Source organism: Diceros bicornis, chromosome 27 (assembly GCF_020826845.1).
Source record: "Diceros bicornis minor isolate mBicDic1 chromosome 27, mDicBic1.mat.cur, whole genome shotgun sequence".
NCBI lineage: Eukaryota > Metazoa > Chordata > Mammalia > Perissodactyla > Rhinocerotidae > Diceros > Diceros bicornis.
The window spans coordinates 44,219,753-44,241,643 of record NC_080766.1 but is presented as its reverse complement, the minus strand read 5'-3'; the positions used below and the strand labels follow the sequence as shown (position 1 = coordinate 44,241,643).

General features: G+C 51.2%; 1 protein-coding gene across 1 annotated transcript; it reads left to right on the top strand.

Moving 5' to 3' along the window:
* Positions 1-523: 523 nt before the first annotated feature.
* On the top strand, positions 524-21,585 carry PTTG1IP (PTTG1 interacting protein). The gene is made up of 6 exons (XM_058523276.1): positions 524-783; positions 7,977-8,029; positions 11,491-11,599; positions 15,193-15,364; positions 16,455-16,501; positions 19,484-21,585. The coding sequence occupies exons 1-6, from the start codon at positions 669-671 to the stop codon at positions 19,528-19,530; spliced, it is 543 nt and encodes a 180-aa protein (XP_058379259.1). The 5' UTR covers positions 524-668; the 3' UTR covers positions 19,531-21,585.
* The last annotated feature ends 306 nt before the right edge of the window (positions 21,586-21,891 follow it).

The window sequence follows — 21,891 nt, the reverse complement described above, 5'->3', positions numbered from 1 at the left end:
TAAATGTTTTTAACTACATAAATAACTAAATCCTCAAACATTACTATCTGAAAGCCGACAAAGTTTAAGTAGGGCCATTTCCGAGGGAGCGGGAGTATGCCCAGCGAGGATCCGACTAATGGCCGAGGGAGCCGGGGCGGGCGGGCTCCTGGGGGGTGGGCCCGGAGGGAGCGCCGTGCCCACGGGGGCGTCCAGGGACCAGGGTGCCGGAGGCGACGGTCTTCCGGGCAGGGGGTCGGCGCCGACCGCGTTGGCTCTGCACGGCCCGCGGGACCAACCAAAGAGGGGCGGCGGCACCAGCAAGCCCCAGAGCCATCTCCAAGCCTTCGCCGCCCCTTTAGAGGCAAGGCCACGGCGCGCCCCCTCCCCAACACCCCTCCCAGCCGAGCATGCGCACTGAGCCACAGCGAGCCCGCCGCCCGTCAGCCGCGCAGGCGCACTGAGCGACGCCAGGGGGCGGGGAACGCGAGCTGCGGGGGGTGGGGGTCGCCGGAGGGCGAGGGACGGGCGAGCAGGGGCGCGCGGCTGCGCACTCGCCTCGCCGCCACCCTGCCCACTTCCGGCGCGCGGCGCTTCCGGGCAGAGGCTCCGTGGCAGCTGTCCGAGGTGTGGTGCGTCCGGTCGACGACCGACCGACCGACGGACTGACCGGCGGGGCCCCAGCCACCATGGCGTCCGACGGGCCCCGTGGGCTGACGCCGCGGTGGGGACTGTGCCTCGGCGGCGCCGCGCTGGTCCTGCTGCTCCTCCCGGCGGCCGCGGCGCAGGAGCAGCCCGGAGCGGGTGAGGGCGGCCAAGGGGGCACGGGGTCATGTGGGCGGGCGGAGGGGGCGCGGCGTCATGGGGTCGACCGAGGGGACGAGGGGGCGCGGTGTCGGGCGGGGATATGGGGGAGGCGGGGTCGTGGGGTCGGGCGGAGGGGGTGTGGGGTCACGGGGTCACAGCCGCGCCGGGTTGCTGCTCCCTGCGCGCTGCGGTCTGCGGGGGCGGCCGCGGGTCCACCCTTTGGCCCCGTCGGGCGGGTGGAGCCGCAGCGGGATGTGCCTACGGGAAAAGAAGGGGCCGAGCGGCTGCCCCAAGCGTGGGTGTGTCAGGGGGTCCAGATGGCGCCCGGCCGTGCTGCGCGTTTCCGCGGGCCTGCAGTGGCGGCCTAGCTTAGCACACTTTTCTCGCTGAAGCTCACCGCGACCCTCGGAAAGATTGGGGGGCCGGTGTCCAGGCCACGCCCGTCGAGGGTTGCGAGGGCCGGGGCTCATGTCCCGGGGCCCTGCTTCACGCGGGAGGCCTGGGTGGGGCCCTTATGGCCAGCCTCACCGCGCACGTGAAGATTCCTCCGAGGATCTCCAAGACTGTCGTGAAGGCAGGAAAGCACAGGCCGTGGCATTTGCCACCTGGAAGCCAGCTGATCCCTTTTCACACTCTCCAGACCTGCAGTGGGCGTTCTTCATGGGTTTATCCCACCTGTTTTTATTAACCACCTGTGCCAGGTGCTGAGCCGGTGGTTCTTATGTATCCTTGAGCTGAGTTCCTGGAGAGACTGACTAGAAAGCAAGCCATTGGGGCTGGGGGGGCGGTGAATAAGGGGAGTGCATGGAAAAAAGTGCACGACCTGAGGCCCAAAGAGTTCTAGAAACTGAGTATTGCTGGAGATGGCTTCCTGTGGGCAGAGCAGGGCCTGATGGGTTGTCTGGAGGCTGGTGGAAATCTGGGAAGGGTTAAAGCTGGGGACTGTTGTGGGACCTGTTGCAGAATGTCCCTCTCTGACTGCTGTGTGGAGTCCCCACGTGATCACTAGTTGTGGGTAACAGAGCCACAGGAGGCTGCTTAACCTGTTTCATGATGTTTACAAGTAGCATGGACCGGGGCCCAGCACAAGGGACAGTTTGTCCTCAGCTGATCTCAGCCCAGGCTTGGTTTAGTACAGCCCAGTGCCTTTCCTCTAGGTGACCTTGTTGAACGTTTATTCTAGGGCAGGACTGCTTGAGTGTCCTCTAATCTACTTCCAGGAGTATGTGTGTATGTGTCTGTGACGGTCACAGTGCAGCCTCCTGGCGTGTGTTAATGAAGCAGTCAGGTTGCACTGTATAGGGAACTTTTGGTCCAAACTGAGTTCTAAGCTCAAACGTGGAATGAATACTTTTTACCAAACAGAATGGCTATCTGCCAAGAGCCTGTGATTTCGAAAGAATGTGTTTATTACCGATGGCTGGGGGGAGGGGGGATGCCCTTACCAGAGTGGGCGTGTGAGGGGGGGGTGCCCTTACCAGAGTGGGCGTGTCTGGAAACGCCCTGAAGCCTCCTGTTTGGCTGCTCTGCTTTCCATGGTGCCCTGGGCTTCTGAAGCTGCAGAGACCCCGTGTGAGATGAGTGGGAGTGTCCTGTGACGGTCTGGGAGGTGAACCAGACTATCACTCTAGCATTTCAGGTGACAAGCAGCTGCTTCTCTAGCCACACGGCATTCCACTTACCACCAACGAAGCTGGAGGCTGCTCTTGTTTCCTTCAGCTCACAGGGATTCCTCTCTGTCCCAGGGTACACCCCAAGTCTTCAGTGGGTGGGAGGGGGTGGACGGTTGTTTCTCTTGTCAGCAGTGCCTTCAAGTGGGAGGAATGGTGTCCTGCTGGGATGGTGTTTACGCCCCCGTGCCCTGGGGTCTGCATTCGCCTTTCCTTGGAGAGAGGTGCTGTTCCAGCATGGAGGTCCCCCTCCCACACCGTTTGTGCTTGTGCGAGATTTTCACCACTTGTCATGCTTTGGGCATGTGGCTACACTATTTTGTCTTCCTTGCAAGCACATTAGTCAAGGTTCTCCAGAGAAACAGAACCAACAGGATATGCACAGCTATAGAGAAAGAGAGTTATTATAAGGGACTAGGTCACACGACTATGGAGGCTAAGAAGTCCCATGATCTGCCGTCTGTAAGCTGGAGACCCAGGAGAGCTGGTGGGGTCCAAATAGGAAGGCCCGAGAACCAGAGGAGCCAGGGGTGTAAGTCCCAGTCTGAGTCCGAAGGCCTGAGAACCAGGAGCACCGATGTCCGAGGACAGGGCAAGATGGATGTCCCAGCTCAAACAAAAAGTGAATTCATCCTTCCTCTTGCTTTTGTTCTGTTGGAGCCCCCCAACAGTTTGGACGATGCCCACCTGCATTGGTGAGGGCAATGTTTACTTGGTCTATCAATTCTGATGCTAATCTCCCTTGAAACACCCTCACAGACACATCCTGAAACAGGATGTGAAACCAGCTATCTGGGCATCCCTTAGCCCGTTCAAGTTGACATACAAAATTAACCACAAGTATGTAAATTCAAAGAATACATCACAGCAATACAAAATCAACAATTTCTGATGTTTTCCTGTATGCTTTGGTGGAGAGGAGACATTGGGAACTTGTGAGGTATTGAAGATCTTTGGAGCGGAATTTTTTAAATTAAAGAAGTCTTCATGGGCCCTGGACCTCACCAATTGTGTATGGGGTCAGACTCGATCCCAGAGTTTCATCTTTACATCCCGGGGGAAGACGACCCCTAAAAGGACCTCAATCTGTTGTCCTAAACAGAGGGATCCAAAGGAGCTTGGTGGTGGCCAGTGCAGGTCAGCGAGGTGGGGGTCCACCGGACTGCTCCTTACAGTGGGGGCTGGATTTGGAGGGGGTCCGTATTCTTCTGCCCACTACTCTCTGAGAGCCAGGGCAGGTTGTACGGGATGGTATGGTACGTAGGCACACGGTACATGTTTTTGATCTGTAGTATGCTCTCCATGTCTTTCTTTTCTCCTGAGATGGTAGGATGAGCAGGACTCTCCGTGCCTCTGTCACTGCGGTGCAGGCACCATGCCCGATCTAGGGGCTTGTTCTACTGCTCAGGGGCACGGCCACTTGCAGACTTCCGGCCTGTTGTGTGACACATGCACGATAAATAATACACTTATTAATTTCCTTATTATTTAAAAATATAGGTCTTTACACGTGCTAGTGTGTGTCTTTTTGTGCTTAATCAGTTGACTCACCTGAAACTTTAGGGAAAAACTCAAAAATGGTCCTGGGTTAGTGTATCTTAAAGAACTTTTTTTTCTTTTCATTTAATTTCCAAAGTGCATGAGAAAGTTCTCTAATTATTGATGATTACACTCTTTTAGTTGAAGATTTTCGGTCGTAGGACTTCAGAAGTCAGGACGTTCACATTCAGCGTTAGACCTAAGAAACACAAGGGCATTTTTTAACTTATCTGACTTTCAGCACGTGGTTTTCCCTATCCATGATGAGATAGGGTATGTGTCCTTTTAGAGAAGTAAAGCTCCCTGTCTTTGGAGCAGTAGCAAATGGTTAATGTCTTTTCCTTTCTAACTGGGCAAGACAGTGTGCTGTTTTCAAGGGAGAGAATGGAATGACCTTTTCCTGGCTCTGAGCTTATTTTCGTGAGAACTGTTGACATTTCTCCCTCTGGTGAAAACCTGCCCTGTTCTTGGCCCACTGGGAGCAGGAGGGGGGCTAGGCAATTTCCTTGGCCTTCTCCTCCCTCACCTCTCTGTTGACTCAAACTGGCCCATAATCCAGAGGCCCTGGGGTGGACAGGGTTTATGGTGTGTATGTGGAGCTCAGTTGTTTTAGTTCACACAAGACCAGTTATCAAAAAGACTTCAAAAATGAAAGTTCCCATGAAAAAGTTCCTGTGCTTTGTCACGCCTGCTGCCTCTGGCCACTCTATTAAGATTGATGAGAAGGAAGTGCGTCCTTTCTTGTAGAAATTTTCAAAATGGACTGGAGAGTGGGTTTGTTAGGTGGTTCCACTGTGTCTCTCCTGCCTAACTCTATTTAGGAAAATTTCAAAGCTGCAGAAGAGTTGAAGGAATAAACAGTACAGTGAATTCCTGACCCCCTTTCTGTTCCCAGCATTTGCAGTGTTTACTTGGCTGCTCCCTCTCTGTCTGCTTGTTGAGTTTTTAGCCAAACTTTTGAGAGTTTGAGAGTAAATTGTGGTGTGGCCCCTTACCCCTAAATTCTCCAGAGTGTGTCCCCTAAGAACGAAGACATTCTTTTACATAACAAATATAATGATCAAAATATGGACATTTATCATGGGTACGATGTTTGACTTGACGTACGTCCACGTACAGTTTACCAGTTACCCAGTAATGTCCTTCCGTCCCCCCCCCATCCGGGCTCATGGGCTACATTTAGTTGTCATGTCTCTTCATCTCCATTCACCTGGGACAGCTCCTCAGTCTGTTTGTGTTTTCAGAAAGGCACTTTGTGGAAGGACCCTCAATTCGGTCTTGTCTGGTTTCCTCTGATTCGATTCAGGTGTGTTTTGGCAGGATTCAACCACTCAGTGACTGTCCTTCTCCTTCATCCCCCAGGACGCACCTGCTGTCACTTCGTCCCATTGTTGTATGGTCACAGGTTACTGTGTTGGTACTTTGGTCACTTCTAAGGAGCTGTTTTCTCTTCATAAGTGATGACTAAACTGGGGAGGTGCTTTGAGGCTAAGTATCCTGCCACTCCACGAGAGGGCACGGTGGCCTTTGCGTCCGTGTTGACTGATGGTTGTGGAATGGAGGCTCTTGGCTCATAGCTTCTACCCCTGCTAGTTGGCCTTTTCTGTGTTTATTTCATGTCAGTGTGAATTCATGGGCTATTCAAGAGATTCGAGTCCATTACTGTCACTCACTTTGATGTTTAATTTGTCCCAATGTGGCAAGGAGGACCCCCTCCAAGCCGGCTTCTGGGTCCTTTTGCCATTTACCCATAAGTTGGTGCCACTTTCTGGCATAGCAAGCTGTCCCAGGTCCTTTCTCTGCCCGGGTTCTGGAATCAGCTGTTTCTCCAAGGAGACCTTGTTCCTTTTAGTGGGGAACAGTGTCTAGAAACCAAGACCTGGGCACCACCTGTGCCCCATGCTGAGGGATGCATGTCTTTTCTAGGTCCTTTAGGTGGACAGAGCTGGGAGGCGAGTTTTTCAGTCAGGAGTTGGCCACCCAGCACCACAGGGGTCTTCGCCCTCTGCAGCTCCACCCTGGCTTCTACCCTCCCCACGGTGCCAGGGCACTGGGGACTGAAACGTCAGCGGTGCTGTTCTTATCTAAGTGCCACTGTCACCTGTCAGCAGTGCTTGGAGTAATCAAGGTGTTTCAGGGGTTGTCAATTTTCTTTACCTTCCTAGGACTAAATAAAATCTTGTTCTGAGTGAAGTAGCTTAAATAAGCTTCAGCATAAAGCTGATAGCAACCACCAGAGACTCTGCAAAGAATACGGCTTTATAATTGCTGTAGAATCATGTGTGACAGAGTGGGCTTCATTTCAAATAAAATAGGACTTTATTTAGAAAATGGAATGTAGGAGGACTAGACTGGCGACTGGAAGAACCCCCAGCCATTTCAAAGTAAGCACCAGTGTACTCTATGTATTAGTCCCTCTGGGAAACACAAGGAATAAAATGGGAACCTAAAGCTAAAGCTCTTTTTCCTGCATTTTGTTATGAAAATCTTCAAACATACAGCAAAGTTGAAAGAATTGTACAGTGGACTCTCACATACCCAATACTCAAGTTTTGTCATTCACATTTTGTTGTACTCATCTGTCCACGTGTCACCCCGCATGCTTCTGTTAACACATTTTAAAGTAAATGACACACATCGCGCATTCCTCCCAGACCTGACCACACATGTTGTGACCTAGAGTTCAACATTCGTCTTTTCTCTTGAGATTTTACATACGATAAAATGCAGGAATCTTACCTGTGCTGGTGGATGAGTTGCACCCGTGTGACCCTGACCCCTATCGAGCACCAGAACGCAGCCTTCTTTCCAGAAGGTTCAGGCCTTTCCCACCTGTTGTTGCCCAGGCCACCACTGTCCTTTTTAGCCTGTAGATGAGTTTCACCTGTTCCCAAACCGCATCTCCGTGGCGTCATGCGATGTGGTCTTTTGTGGAAGCCTTCTTTTAATCCACACCATGTTTTCAAGACCCATCTGTGTTTTATGTGCACAGTGCACTAGTTTTTATGGCTGCATAGTGTTCCACTGTGTGACTGTCCCACTGTGTCCATCCTCCTGTACATGGACATCTGGGCAGTTCTCAGCTTTTGGCTATTATTACCAAGTAAGTTGCTGTGAACTCTCCTGTACAAGTCTTCCTGTGGGTGTGTGTTCTAATTTTTCTTGGGGAAAATACGTTAAGTGTGGAATTGCTGAGTCATAAGGTAGACACATGTCTGTTTACTGAGCAGATGCCAGGCCTTTTCTTCAAGTGGTTGAACCATTTTGCCTTCCCCCCAACACTGTGAGAGTAGAGTTCCCATTTGCTTTATATCCTCGTCAACATTTAGTATTGTCAATCGTTTTAATTTTAGCCATTCTGGTGGGTATTTTGTGATTCCTGGTGACTAATGAGGTTGTGCACAGAGACTTTTAAAAGTGTGTGTGTGTTTAAGGGGTGATGTGGGGTAAATAGCAGCTGCTTGATAGTGTATTGGGGGTTCTGTATTCGTACAGTAGTTCTTTACTTCTCATTAGCTTGAGTTCCAGAGCTGTCAGCTGTGTGGGGTATGACCCCTTCCTGTATCAACAGTACTGTGAACAGTGGCTAGAGCCCTGGGGTACTCCTCAGGATTGGAACCAGCTTCTCTCTCGGGTGCTAGGAGTATATCCCTGCCTGGGGGGGGTGCCTGTCAGGGGCTGGGGCCTGGCCTTGCTGTGGACTTGGGTTCCAGAGAGTCTCTCTCATGAGCCAGGAGGCCTCAGCGATTCGTAGTAGTGGTTCCTAACAGCAGCTCCGCCCCTGAGGGTGAGATGGGGAAAGCGTTACCTTTGTGTGCTGAGTCCTCTTTCCTGGAAGACCCCTTGCAGGCAGGAACCTGTGCGTGCTGCTCTTGGGGCCGGGAGGAGATATTCCACCCCACCCCCCCAACCCTGCCCTCCTGGCTGATGCTGACGCTGACGCTGCATGGTCCTCAGTGGTCTGTGTTCTTCTCCCTGCAGCTTGTTCTCAGAACACAAACAGAACCTGTGAAGAATGCCTGAGAAACGTCTCTGTAAGTAGCCCCGGGGTCAGCACGGGTCCTAAAACAGCCCACTTCCTCTCACTCCAGAGGGTCAGTGTGTGTCAGGGGTTCTGCTCTTTGGGGTGTGTGGAGGTATTTTTCATGGTAGGTATTAAATACTCTTTTAGCCTTTCTTGGGCATATTAAACGTCTCATGAGAACTGCACATAACCATCCTGAGCATCATTAATATGGATTATCAAACTCCCGAAGCAGGTGATCAGGATTATAAGATGTGTAAGTCGGGCCCCCGTGGCTGGAAACATGTGCAAGCTGGTTGGGAAGCCTCAGGCCTCGCTGAGGCCGGCGGGCTTGGCGTTGGGTGAGCGTGGTGTTCAGAAGCAGGAGGGGTCGGGGAGAGGGGAGCAGGGAGGACGCACGCTGGGCTGGGGCTCATAAGTGGCCTCTAATCTATGACTGTTAACCTGTGACCAGGGCTTTTCTGCAGGTGTCAATAGACCGTAGAGGCCTTGGGGGCAGGGGCTGTGGCTCCATTTTGCAGATGGGCCCCTGAGACATGGAGGGGAGTGCCCAGAGCCCTTCCCATCCACCACCTTGGACAAATGTAGAATGACATGTATCCATCATTATAATATCACACAGAGCATTTTCACTGCCCTGAACTGAGCTGCGAGTTCAGCTCTCCTAAGGGCCCTGCCAGGAGGGCTGCCCATAACCTTGAACCACAGTCTTAAGAGTGTGTATCCCATGTTCTCCATCAGTTGTCAGGTGTTGGAGAAGGGGTGAGAGCAAGGAGAGATGCATGCGGTCCGATCAGTGAGGGTCATAGAGGGCATCTAGTCAGTGGGGTCAGGGTCAGTCCATAGCTGGGAGGGAAGATCGGAAACTGCACTAGGGAAGACTCCGAGCTGGGATGTTCAGATGATGTCCCCAGTTCTTTTAAGTCCCTGTGTGACCTTGAGCAAGAGGGTAGCTACTCAAGAGGGTAGCACAGGCCCGAGGCTCGTGGGGATCACGTCCAGATGGGTTGTCCTGGGATCTAACACGTAGGTGTATGTGCAGCTGGCTGTCAGGAGAAGTAGAGAGTGATGCTGGGGAAACTTGTCCTCCCCGCCCCCCGAGCCCGTAGAGGATTTGTGGGAACAGCTGCCTTGTTAGGGTCCTGCTGCTGCCCCTCTTGGCTGCTCCCGATTCAGCAGCACCTCGCTGCGAGTCTCCAGCCCTGTTTCACCACAGCCCGGGGCGTGGTGTGGTCAGCGTTGAGAAGCCGAGGAAGCTGGCCCGGGGCGGGGATGGCTAGGAGAGAAAACAACCTTCTGTGGGGCCTAGGCCTGGGGACTCTGGGGGAGGCCGCCCCCCTCCCTCCAGTCGGGTTTTAGAATTAACCACATAGCCTGGGGTTTTCTTTCCCTGGCAGTGGGGTTTGATGCATGAGACAGGTCAGGAGAGATTTATCAGATGATTTCTGCTCTAAGACGTTAGCTGTGTTTTTAAAAGAGAACTCCACCCCATGGGGCAGTGTTGTAGGTTCCAGACATACCGTGTCAGGAGGTGGCACTTAGGTGCATACTTGCGTTTGCTGATTAAAAATTGAAGGAGCCCTTACTACAGTTTCCGATCTTGCCATTGCTAACGCTGAACTTGCTCAGGTGGTCTGGTCCTTACAGGTGGTGTTTTTTTGATGGTGCTTCTCTTTAGTCTCCGGATTTTTCTATTGGAAGTCATTTCTGCCATAAAACAGCTCAGTGCTCTGCTTTGCCTTGCAGTTCTGAGAGCACTTCTGCAGCCTTGTCCGGTTTGCCTTTCTGGGAGGGAGTATGATCGAGGTATCCGAGGCACACTGCAGCTGAGGGATGTGCACAGACCACAGTGGGGTGGACACTTCAGCTGAAGGCCTGACCCCCACTCTGAACCCAGACAGATCGAGTCAGAAATGCAGGGTGCAGAGGTGCACACGGACGTGGGGATGAAAGCCAGGGTGAGGGACAGACCTGCACGTGCCCACCCTGGAGTCATACTGGTTTCTGGAGGGAGGTGTGGAGGGAGGCCTGACGAGGAGCCTGAGCAGGCTAGAAGGGCGGCTGAGGGCACGCTGTCCTGTGGGTGCCGCCTGAGTTGTTCATATTTGTGTATTACTTCATTAATCTAAAACACACAAAAATAAGCAACCACAACAAAACCACAAAAGAGAATTTATCCTAGTGAACTCCTATGGCTTTTGGTAAAACTGTCATATAAACATGGAAAATTAGACATTTAAAACTTGAGCTATTTGAAAATGGAGGATTTACCAAAAATTATTAACCCAGGACAGAACCGCTAAAATGGAAGATATTCTTGAGTGGCCAAAATAAAGGTTTTACTGCTGTTTGTTTAGTACGCTCTAAACCATTTTAAACAGAAGACACTGAAGTGGGCGCTGGGTCAGTAGCCCTGGGGAGGCCCAGGTCTGCGTTTGATGTCTCTGTGATACACTGTCACCCTCACCTGGGGGAGAAACACCATGATTTCTGTCCTGTTAAAAACGCAAAGAAAAAAACTGGAACTGTTACCTTTGAGATTTAAAATACCAACAAAGTCCTGACCTGGGCTTTGGTCAGCACCTGGGTTGGGTGCTGCCTGACCCGCACTTCCCTGGCTGCCAGCGTCCACCCGGCTTGGGGAACGCTGTCATGGCCGCAGGGCCACAGCTGTGGGCTCCTGTGCGCTGGTGTAATGGCAGTGTCTCTGCACCTTGTCCACCTCGCCCCTGGCATCTTAGGGACTCAGACCAGAGCATCTGCAAGGTTCCCTCCGGCTCTCCAGTTCTGGGCAGATGCCTTTGAGCTTTAGTTGCATGTCTTAAAGATAACGCTGCCCACTCAGTGCAGTTGCAGAGGTCAAAGGTAGGATCTTTACATAGTGATTACCAAAAGTCCACAAAACAGATACTTAATGAGCTCTCCAGGCTTGGTCTCGTCTTCCCGGGATACTTCAGTGAAGCGCACCAGTGCCTGCCCTCCTGCAGAGCAGCCAAGATTGGCCTGGCATGCACGTGCACAGTGTGTTAGCAGGTGGTGGTGCTGTGGAAAGGATGGAGGTGAGGGAGGGGCATGGGGAAGTGGGGGCAGTTTTAAGTAGATTGCTCAGGGTAGGCCTCCTGGAGGAGTTCAAGGAGCCACACGTGTCTAGGGAGCTCCAGGCAGAAGGAGCAGGTCGTGCAAAGGCCCAGGGCCTGGGGCCAGGAGCCACCTGTAGCTTTCAGGACCAGCATGGAGGCTGCATGGCCGGGCAGGGTGCCTAGTGGAAGAGGTTTGAGTGACATGGCCTTGTTGAGCAGGATGGTGTTGAGCCACTGTGTTGGGGTGGGGGCAAAGGTCACTGCAGTCCCCAAGGGGATGCGGACACTGCGGTTGGTGGTAGAGGTGGTAGCAGGGGTCGGATCCTGGGCAGTCTGGTCCTTTGGTGTTTACATTGCATTTCTGATGTCATCTGTCATCCGTCTCTTTCAGTGTCTCTGGTGCAACACCAACAAGGCGTGCCTGGACTACCCAGTGACAAAAGTCCTGCCTCCTGGGTCTCTCTGTAAGCTGAGTTCTGCACGCTGGGGCGTTTGCTGGGGTAAGTCATTGTTTTCATTGGCTTCTTGCAAGATCAGTGCTGGTTTAAAAATTCTAGTTGTGCCCAGTTCACATAAGCTGCCAGAAAACACACTCCCAGTGGTTCTCTGATGTTCCCAGTGGGAAGGCGGGAAGCCAGTGAGAGCTCGAGCTGTCTGGGAAAACAGCGGGGGTCCCCGGGATTTGGCAGCCCACTGTCAAGGCCGAGGGGGTGAGGCGAGCTTGAGGCTTTTTGGACGTCTCAGCACACTATGTCTCGGTGTTCGTGTGCCTCCTTGACCCCTCCTGCAGGTTCCCATGGGGGCCGCGACTCCCTGAGTTAGGAGTCCCTGCTCAGCAAGGCCATGGCCCTGCCGTGTCTCACGTGTCTCTTTCCGTCCTCGTGTGGTTGACTTTACAGGGATTCTTTCGTTAGAGAAATCAGCCCTTGATGAGGTCCAAACTGTTTCCTAGTTTGCCGTTTTAAGTTCGTTTGTGGTGTGCTTTGCTGCATGGGGTTCATTTTTATGTAGATGGGTTTATTAATCTTTCCCTTTATGGCTTCAGGTCCTGGGGTCATACAGAGGCCACCTGGCCTCCTGGTGGGAAAGGAGCCAGTGTTTTCTTAGAGCACTTGGATGATTCATTTTGTGTGTGTGCGTCTCGGATCCATCTGCAGCTTATTCCTTATTTGTCTGTCTTTTTTCTAATTGATTTCCATCTGAGAATCCGTCTGCCTGCATCTGAAACAGCTCACTTCTGGGGTCGGAGCCCCAGGGAATCCAGAAGTCTGTGTGGTTGTGGGACACTTGGTGTGTGTGTGTGCACACACGTCCATCACATCCACCCAGCTGGCCATTCTCTCTGCCATCCTCCAACCAGAACGGCTTCGCTGGGCCTCACTGCCCTCTGCTTCCATATCAGAAGATGGCTATCTTCTCCATGGAGCGTTTCCTCACCATCTGTTCCACGGAGGCAATGCGTGGACCCGGGAACCCTTGGCATTTTGAGCATTAACTGTTAAGATGTTTTTAAATTGAGGCGTAACTTCTCATGAAATGCGCACTTCTTAAGTCTCCCTCTCTGTAGACTATAGTCTATAGAACATAAACACACATGTATATATACATACATGTAGTCAGTGAACTTTTACATAGGTATATAGGTAATCACCACTCAGCAAAATATATAGACCATTTCCAGCGCTGACGGCCTGTCCCTGCCAGGACCCCATGCGTAACCACTGTACTGACTTTCCCTCAGGGATTAGTGCCGCTGGTTCCTGCCTTCCATAGAAAGGAGACCATTTGCTGCTGTATCTGACTTCTCATTCAGCAGGAATCTAAGACTGGTGATGTCACATGCACCAGTTTGTCTCATTGCTGTGCAGTGTTCCACAGGCATTTATCCTTTCTACTGCTGGTGGGCATTTGGGTTGTGTACAGCAGCACTGGAATTCCTGTGTGGGGTGGGCACCAGCACTGTCTTCCACTGGGCATGTATGTCGGAGCGGAATTGCTGGATCATGGCATACATTAATGTTTAGCCTTATTAGGTTAAACTGCCAAACATTTTTCAAGAGCAGCTGTACCAGTTTACACTCCTCCAAGCAATGTGGAAGTTCCAGTTGTTCCATGCCTCTGTCAACACTTGGGGTAATCAGTCATCTTCATTTTAGTCCATCTGGTGGGTGTGAAGTTGTATCTCATTGTGGTTTTAGTTTGCATTTCTCTGATAACTGGTGTTGAGCACCTTTTCAAATGTCAGGCATTTTTGATAATTCTCTTGTAAAATGAAATTCCTGCCCTAGGGCTATGGGGATGGCTGAACACATGACACCCAACACTGGACAGATGGGACCCCCAGCAGTTTATTAGTGATGTATAGTCACAGCCCGGGGGAGGGAGACACCGCACGTGACACAGGGTCACACGGGAGAATGAGCCAGGGGCTGTGGGAGGCAGGCTCTGTAGTGACAAGAGGGTGTGGTGCCCCCTGGTTCCCAAGAAAGATATGCTGGGCTTGTTTCATTCCGAGTCTGGCGTGGAACCGGAGCCTGCTACTCAGGGATAAGCAGGCGCTGCTCCTGGTCTCCACGGTAGGGAGGGTTGTTTGGCTCGGGCCTCATCTGCGGGAGCAGAGTGGGGAGGGGAATGTGGTTGGACTGTTGGAGGCCCTCCTGGTTTCACCAGGTGTCCAGGCAGCACTTACTACTCATTTCAGGCCTCACGACACAGGTGCCTTTTATTCTTTCAAATAACACTAAAGCTGTTTTGGAGTAAACAGATTTTAGAGCCAGGTATCTTACTGGTTTTTAAACTTGATTATTCTAGAGTTCTGTAGTCAAAAAGTTATACCATCTGCTAGTGAAGGTCTCCTTTCTAATTATACCTATCACTACTATTTCTTGCGATTCTAGCACTTCAGAACAGGTCAAAAGAAAAAAAAACACATGATTAGAAGCTCAGAAGGCATTTGATCAGATTTAAGACCTGTTCCTGATTTTTAAAATACTCGAGTAAATGACAAGTGAGTGTGTGAAGCCAGCAGCCAACCTAACGTGTGTATCTCAGGGTCCACGCAGGGACAGTGGGGAGGCACCAGGGCACTCGATGTCAGCCCCCCTCCTCCAGGCAGAACACTCGCCCTACAGACACTGCCCCAGCACAGCCCAGAAACCAGTGAGAGTAGAGCTGGTCAGCTCTGTGTGGGGGCATGATGTTAACTTCTGTTTCAGGAGACAAATCCAGCTGCTGTGGGATGTGCATGTGGTGGTGACGCCACTGTCCAGGGCGGAGTTTGCTCTGGCAAGTCTTCAGTGGCTGTTTTAATTGGATGACTGAAAACACATTTGCAAAAACGGTATCGGCATGTTCTTTGATTGACTCTGGCTTGAATTGAATTGAATAGAAAAATATTGACTGGTTTTACTGTATAAATCCTTAAGAGAAATTGAAAAGAATTATAAAACTTGTTTTAAGTTTGTATTTGTCTCTGAAGTCTGGTCTTGACAGGAAATCATAAAATCACTTGATGCTGGTTGGTTGGCCGTTTTCAGTCCCCTAAGAGGAGGGTAACCCAGCTGTCCTGAGGCTCCAGGGTCCTTCCTCCTGCAGGCCGTGGTCGGAAGTGTGTTCCTGCTGGGAAACCTATAATGCTCTTGACTTTGATCTAAATAAGCAAATAAGCTGCCTCAAGCTTGACTGTGTTTCTGGGAGTTTCACGAAATGCAGTTTAGATGTCTCAGGGGAGTCTAAATACACAGCTGAGTGTTCTCTTTTTGCTTTTATTAACTTATCTCAGGCTTGAAACATCTTTTCAGTATCAGGTGGTGAGGAGATCTGCCCTGTAACTCCTCTCCATTGTGGTTAATTGATCGACTGTAAATAAGGCACGAATATGTATCTGGAAGAAGACTCCTGGCAGGCCTGCCTGCTCTCCGCGGGCTGCCTGCCTGGGGTGCTCAGCCTCAGGCTCTCCAAGCCCCAGTCCCTTCAGCCGGCTGAGGGGGAACCCCACTTGTGCTCCTTGTTCTAAGATAACTCGCTGCCAGGAGGGAGTGGTGCTTTTAGTGCTGGGGTCCCTCCGGTTCTAACTGCACGCCTGAATTTCCAGTGAACTTCGAGGCATTGATTATTGCCATGTCGGTGTTGGGGGGAGCCATCCTCCTGGGCATCGCCATCTGCTGCTGCTGCTGCTGCCAGAGGAAGAGGAGCCGGAAGCCAGACAAGAGTGAGGAGAAGGCCATGCGCGAGCGAGAAGAGAGGAGGATACGGCAGGAGGAAAGGTGAGGTCACGCATGAATTCCCATTTGGGACGAGTTCACTTCAAGGAGACTCAGATCTGGAAGGCAGTGGAAAGCGACTTTTGTAAGTCACGATCTTTCTCCACTTTTAAAAATTAAGAGTGTGCTGAGCGTCTGTGGGGTTTTCTGTTTTGTGGTATAAAAGGTGAGAAACTGTGCGGGGGCCCTAGCAAGTAGCCCCTGCTTGGGTGTCACGGCGTGCGGCTTCCTGTCTGTTTCCACGAGTCGGATAAATGAGGGTTGCAGCTGGCGGAGGGGTCCTGTTGACGAGTCCGTGGCTGTTGGTTCTCAGGGTGGCAGGGGCGGGTCCTTTGAGGCGGTTTGCCCAGCCGCCCATTTACGGTGAGCAGGCGGTGGCGCAGAGAGGGAGGAAAGCATTTGATTGGGGTCACCTGCCTGCCTGGTGACTGGTGCCCAGGGCCAGGTTGGCTCTCATGTGTCGCCAGTGCTCTGATGAACAGCACTTTCCTGGTTATAGAGCACTTTGAGTGTGTGTATGATGGGGTGTGTATGATGAGTGTGTGTATGATACACACTTTGAGAGTGTGTATGATGGGGCCGCAAGACAGCCCTTGGCGGCGGTGAGGTGGGTCACTCTTCCCTGCCCAACAAGGGACAGGGTAGTGGCTCAGGGAGGTGCTGATGGTCAGGCCAGCAGCTGGTGAGGCTTAAGGCTGGACAAGTTTCCATGCTGTCACCCTGAAGCCACGTGACCCTAAATAAAAACTAACAATCACATGTTCCCAAACATCTTCAGAACCCAGCATGAGGTTTTTACTGATCGGTACATTTTCTTCATATAAAAAAAGTTTTTAAAAATCACGCTATCAGACACTTGAATTGCTTTTATTGAAATAAAGAGTGACACAATATTGGAGCAGCCTCAGAAAATTGTGGTCATTGTCACCCCACCTGTCCTAATGGGAGTGTAGCCCCATGGCTTAGCTCGTCCCCCACTTTCATTCTGGGAGATAAGAATACACCCACAGTGTCTTCTGCTGAAGGAAACAAAAGGTACATCTTTTTAAATCACATTGTATTTTGGTGCTAAATGAAATTTCTTTGTTTTTAGGAGAGCAGAGATGAAGTCAAGACATGATGAAATCAGGAGAAAATATGGTAAGGATGGATTGACTCTCCACTGTAATTGGTTAGGAACCGATGCCAAGCCGTCTTTGTCGTTAGTGAAGCCTCGTGAGGTCTGGCTGTAGGATTTGGGCTGTGGCATCCTTCTCTGGGTTCGTCCACAGGCACAGAAAGACGTCTCTCCTGGGAAAAGCAGCTGGCTTTTTAGTGAAACTGTAGTGAACTAATTCGCCTGAATGTCTGGGAAGATGAAGCCTCAGAATATCTTTCTCAACCATACTTCTCCTGGATGCTTGTTTGCTCGTGAAGCACTGGCACTTCACCGTGGCCGCTGTGGCCCCTGTCTGTTCTGTCGTCGTCTTTTCCCTAAGGTGTGGTGGCCCGAGGAACTGCAGGGCTGGGGTCTCTGTCTCCCCTGCCGTCCCTTCACCCTGTGTGTGTTGCTCTCTCCCGACCTCTGGGTGTGGCAGGCACATTCCTTTGTGAAAGCGTCAAGCAAAACTGAGGGCCTGCCACTGCTTTCCCTGTTGCCTAGGTGTTCTGTCCTGGTTTGGTTTTGATTTCTGTTTGGAGAGTTTGGGGGTGTGACTGTTTGTTCAGTGTTTGAGAGCACTAAATCTGCTCTTGTGTTGAGTGGGTTCCGTGCTGATTTCCATGTCCATGGACAACATGAGCGTTTCTGCTCCTGCTCGGTGACTGCTCGGCCCTCGGCGATGACGGCCCAGCCTGAGCTGCTATGCTTCCCTTGACCTCGTAACCTGAGCATCGCGCGCCACATGTTAAGTGAGCCAGGCAGCTGTGCTAATAGCTAAATCGATCAGGGAGATGTCAAAATCTTTTCCAACTGATGCACTCACTTTGAAGTCCTCTGTTTGCATAAGGAAATACATATTTCAGTGGTATTTTAGGATCCTACTCACTAATGTGGTCAATCCAGAAGGCTCACTTCCCTCTGCAGGGGCTTTTGGGGCTCTGGGCTGTGCACGTTGATTCAGCTTGGCCCACTGGCTGGACGTCCTTCTCCCGGTCTATACTGACGTCCTCCGAAGGTCACACCCTCATGCTCTGGACCCAGGTTCCGCCTCCAGGTGTTGGTTCCGGGGTCCGAGGCTGCCCCTGCTGCTGGGTCTCCTGTGTAAGGCGAGACGTCCAATGGCTGATAGAGCCTTTCCCCGTGTGTTCGTGCCCACGGCACTAACCCCGGTGTCCTGTCCTCCGCTGACCCGTTTTCCCGGGTCCCCGGCCTGGGTAGTGATGGGTTCCCAGGTGAAATTCCCTTGTCAAGTAGCCTCAGTGTGTCGCCCTCCCTCCCTCCCTGGGCGTCTCTGCCTGGGTGCAGACTGGTGCCCACCAAGCATCAGTGGGCACTCCCCTGGGCTGGGGGGAGCTTGGTTTCCACGAAATTGAAAGTGTCAAAGGGGGCTTTTTGGCATCTGATTAACATTAATGTAAATAAAAGACAAGAGGAACCTATGCACACACACTCAGCAGAGGGCTTTTTTTTTTTTTTTTTTTTTTTTTTTGTGAGGAGATCAGCCCTGAGCTAACATCCGCCAATCCTCCTCTTTTTTTGCTGAGGAAGACGGCCCTGGGCTAACATCGGTGCCTATCTTCCTCCACTTTATATGGGACGCCACCACAGCATGGCTTACCAAGCAGTACTTCGGTGCGCGCCCGGGATCCGAACCAGCGAACCCCGGGCCGCCGCAGCGGAGCGCGCGCACTTAACCGCTTGCGCCACCGGGCCGGCCCCAGCAGAGGGCTTTTTACTGCCAAGCACAAGCGGCGTGTGAGGTCTCCCACCTTTGCTGCACCCCAACTCTCTGCGTGTGCAAGACCGGGTCGGCCTGGGCCAGGCTCTCAGTGGAGGTGGCATTTTCTGTAACAGTGCACTGATTTGCTTTGTTCCTACTGTGTCGATGGTTAATTTGACCTTTAATTGCACTGGTCAAAGGAACTTGTCAAGCCAGTTTATAGTACAGCCCAGTGAACAGCCTGGACTTTGGAAGGCCCAGCTACCAGGAAGACTTCCTGGAGCCCGCGGTGTCGGGGGAGGAAGGCATGTGAGCGCGCTTGGTTCAGTTAACACCCTAAATACCAGCGCCCACAACACCGTTCTCTCAGTGTTAGAAGGGGCGTGATTTCCTTATCACAGAAAAGTTTACCTCTGTTGTTCCCTCTACGCTCGAAGGAGAGCCAGGAGCTGTTTGTTTTTTCAACCAGCCCTGAACAAGACTGCTTGTGTTGGCATTTGGCACATGAGCACTCTGTACTGAAGCAGCCTGTGCCCTTCCTCCCCAGGCCGGGGCCCTCTGTCCTCCAGCAGGAGGGAGGCACCAGATGAGCATCCTCTGTGCAGCCCCGCCTCCTCCTCTGCTCTCATCTGTTCCCCACCCCTTCCCCCCACACAAAAGAACCTGCAGTAAGGAGATTTGTGGCAGTGGCTCCAGAGAAGTTTGGTATATTATACAGATTTTTTAAGAGAGGGAGAGTGTGTGTGTTCCCTCAATGCAAAGAGAAAAGCACCGTAGATTTCCTTTTATGGTTAAATACACACTTTATCACAGTTATGTCGTAACACTTGACAGTTAAATTCATGGTCACCTTAGTTCTTTTTGCAGCCTTAATTCTATAAGTTAGTCAGCATTTATAAGGACATATAAAGTCAGGTGGTTTGGTTTTGTTTTTTTCTGTATAGCATTAGCCAACCACTGTGGGAAGAAATTTTGACGTATTTGCTGATTCTCTCAAAGAGAAATTAAGAAATTTAAAGTCTTCATTTCTTAGGATCTGTTTTTCTTAGAATTATTGTTTTCATTAAGTTTTATTTCGATTTTAAGGTCAGCTGTGGTTTGACTTTGAAAAGAGGTTAAGCATAGTATTTGAACTTGCTTAGATTTGAACACCATTTTTCTTACAGCCTCAGTAAATCTTCGCATAAAAATTGTATTGCTTTCTTGAGTTCTGTTTCCCACTGGCTGAGTGCATTTATAATCAAGTCTGTTTTGTTTTCAGGTTTGTTTAAAGAAGAAAACCCATATGCTCGATTTGAAAACAACTAAAGGGCACTTCCCGGTGTGCCAAGCTGTCCGAAAGCCTCTCTTCGGGACAGCGGTCAGCAGAGACCCCGCCTTGGCCTGCCCCCGCCCTTGAGGAAGCGGGCCTGCAGGGACGCTGCCCCAAGAGCACCGTCCTACTCTTGCCCTGCGGCCCCGCGAGCTTCTGCCCTGTTCTCTCTGGTTCTGTATTTAGTCACTGAGACACTGAGCCTGTCGGGTTTCTGTTTCTGTTTTTGTTTTTAATTTGAGGAGGAAATGCGCACATTCCACTCCTCTTCTCAGTTTGTAATTGCAAACTATACTGCATAACAACACTAACGCCTGGCTGATTCTTTCTCCATTCTCCCATCGCAGCAGCGGAAGTCTTGCCTTCCTCTCTGCTCACTAGCAAGCTTCACGAAGCCGCGAAGGAAGGTTGTCTTTACTTGTGTCACAGGAGAATTGACCAGTCCCCCATCACTTCCTCGTGAAAGCACAGACGGCAGCTCTGTGTCCGTGTCCACAGTCTCCCACGTGTTAATTCAGGCGGCTCTCTGTTGAACACAGTGTCAGGACGTAGTCTGATAACCTTCCTGAGCTCAGGTTCACTGAGTGGCGTTGAGGCGTAGTTAACATCACCTTAAATCTTTTTTCTTTTTTTGTTTTTTAATAGTTCTTGGATTTTATTCCCCCACCTAAAAGATTTCATCAAAAAACTTTACTGTCAAAGTTCAGACCACTTGCTGGATGATTTTTTAGTTTGTGTTTAGTACTAGAACATCAAGACTTTCCTAGTGGAAACTTGAATGATAAATGAAGTTTTAAAACAGCATCCCTCAGAGCAGTTGCTGGTGGTAGTGTGTGCCGGCGGTGGGGTGGAGAGGCTGTGACTGCCTTGCTCTTTCTTCTCAGCCCCATTGACAGCAGGTGTCAGGTCCCTGGTGCGGTCACACTGCCTCTGAAGTGCTCTCCCGAGTCTCTGAGACTCTACCTACCTGGCAGGCTGTCTGCGAGGTGGTCATATGGTAGCCGAGGGTGCCCACAGGTCCGCCCTCAGGAGGAAGAAGGGACCATTCACCAGCCAACTCCTCTGCAGGGCTCTGCACCCGGGAGGCAGGGGGCCAGGGCCAGCTCAAGAGATTCCCGTGCACCACATGGAGACACTGATGGTCCTGCTCATAAGACGACTCCCAGCCCCAAGCCGCGCGCCTTTGGCTCAGGCGAGCTGTGAGAATTCCCTCAGAGCGGCTCCTTGCAAGGTGGTCAGCACCTCCAGGTGCTCTGTGGGGCCACATGTGGTGGTTCCATTTCTTTCCGATCAGAATATGTGGCTTCAGTAAACAGACCGAGCGCTTCGTGGCCGGGGCAGCAGCAGACAATGAAGTCACTGTGTCAACAGCCTTTCTTAAATCTGAAAATAGTTCGAGTTGCCAGATTGCCTTGAATTAGAAAAACATTTAGCTTTGGGAAAGGAGGTCAGCAGGCACATAAAATGAGTGACGTACATTCCATTTTCTACTCATAATGTATCACGCTGTGGAGATCGAAGTTCACAGGCAGATCAACGTGATTAAAACATCACCAGATGCCTTAACAGCACCTTTTTAACCATGTGATCTGTGCTGTGAATTTCTACCCTGAAATTTTCACTAAGAAACTAATCGAACGAATTCTCTGACTTCTTGAGCATTTGATGTCAATTTAAAGTATTATGAAACATTCTAGATATTTTATAGCAGCCTGCAATTTTTCTACTGTTTATTCATAAAAGAGTTTGTAATAGACTTCAGTGAGCTTTGTATTAATCCAGTAGTATATATGTAAAATCACACTGCTTCTGGAATTGAGGTTGTGGAGCTGGAGGTGGAGCTAGGACTTGTTAGACAAGAGCCTTTAATCCTGTCACACGGAATAGAGCCTGCGCCAGGGTGTCCGCAGGACGGCCTCAGTCCGTCTGCTTTTTTCTGAAATAGTACTAAGAACAGCCAAAAATTGTAACCTCAAGGAAACCATGAAGTTTGGCGTGCCTTACTTTTTAACAAGTTTCCAATAAATAGTTTAATACTTGCTTTTATTAAATACTCTGTGTTGCGTGTGTTTCATTTCTCGATGGTGGTGACACCATTACTTGGAGGGCGAGGGCAGTTAGACTTTGTAGATCAAGATGGACTTCTGGACCTGTCGCAGGATGTGGGAGCAGTCTCCCAACTCGAATGCACATGGCGACAGAACGGACTGCGCTGTGTACTGAAGTTGTCCCCCTGCCCCAGCCCACCATTGGGTCTCCTGCCAGTGCACCCCGAAGACGTGGGGCTGGACTGCTCGCAGGTGAAGGCGTGACTGTCAGCACTCGGGGATCTGCCTGCCCCACCTGTGTTGTCCTGC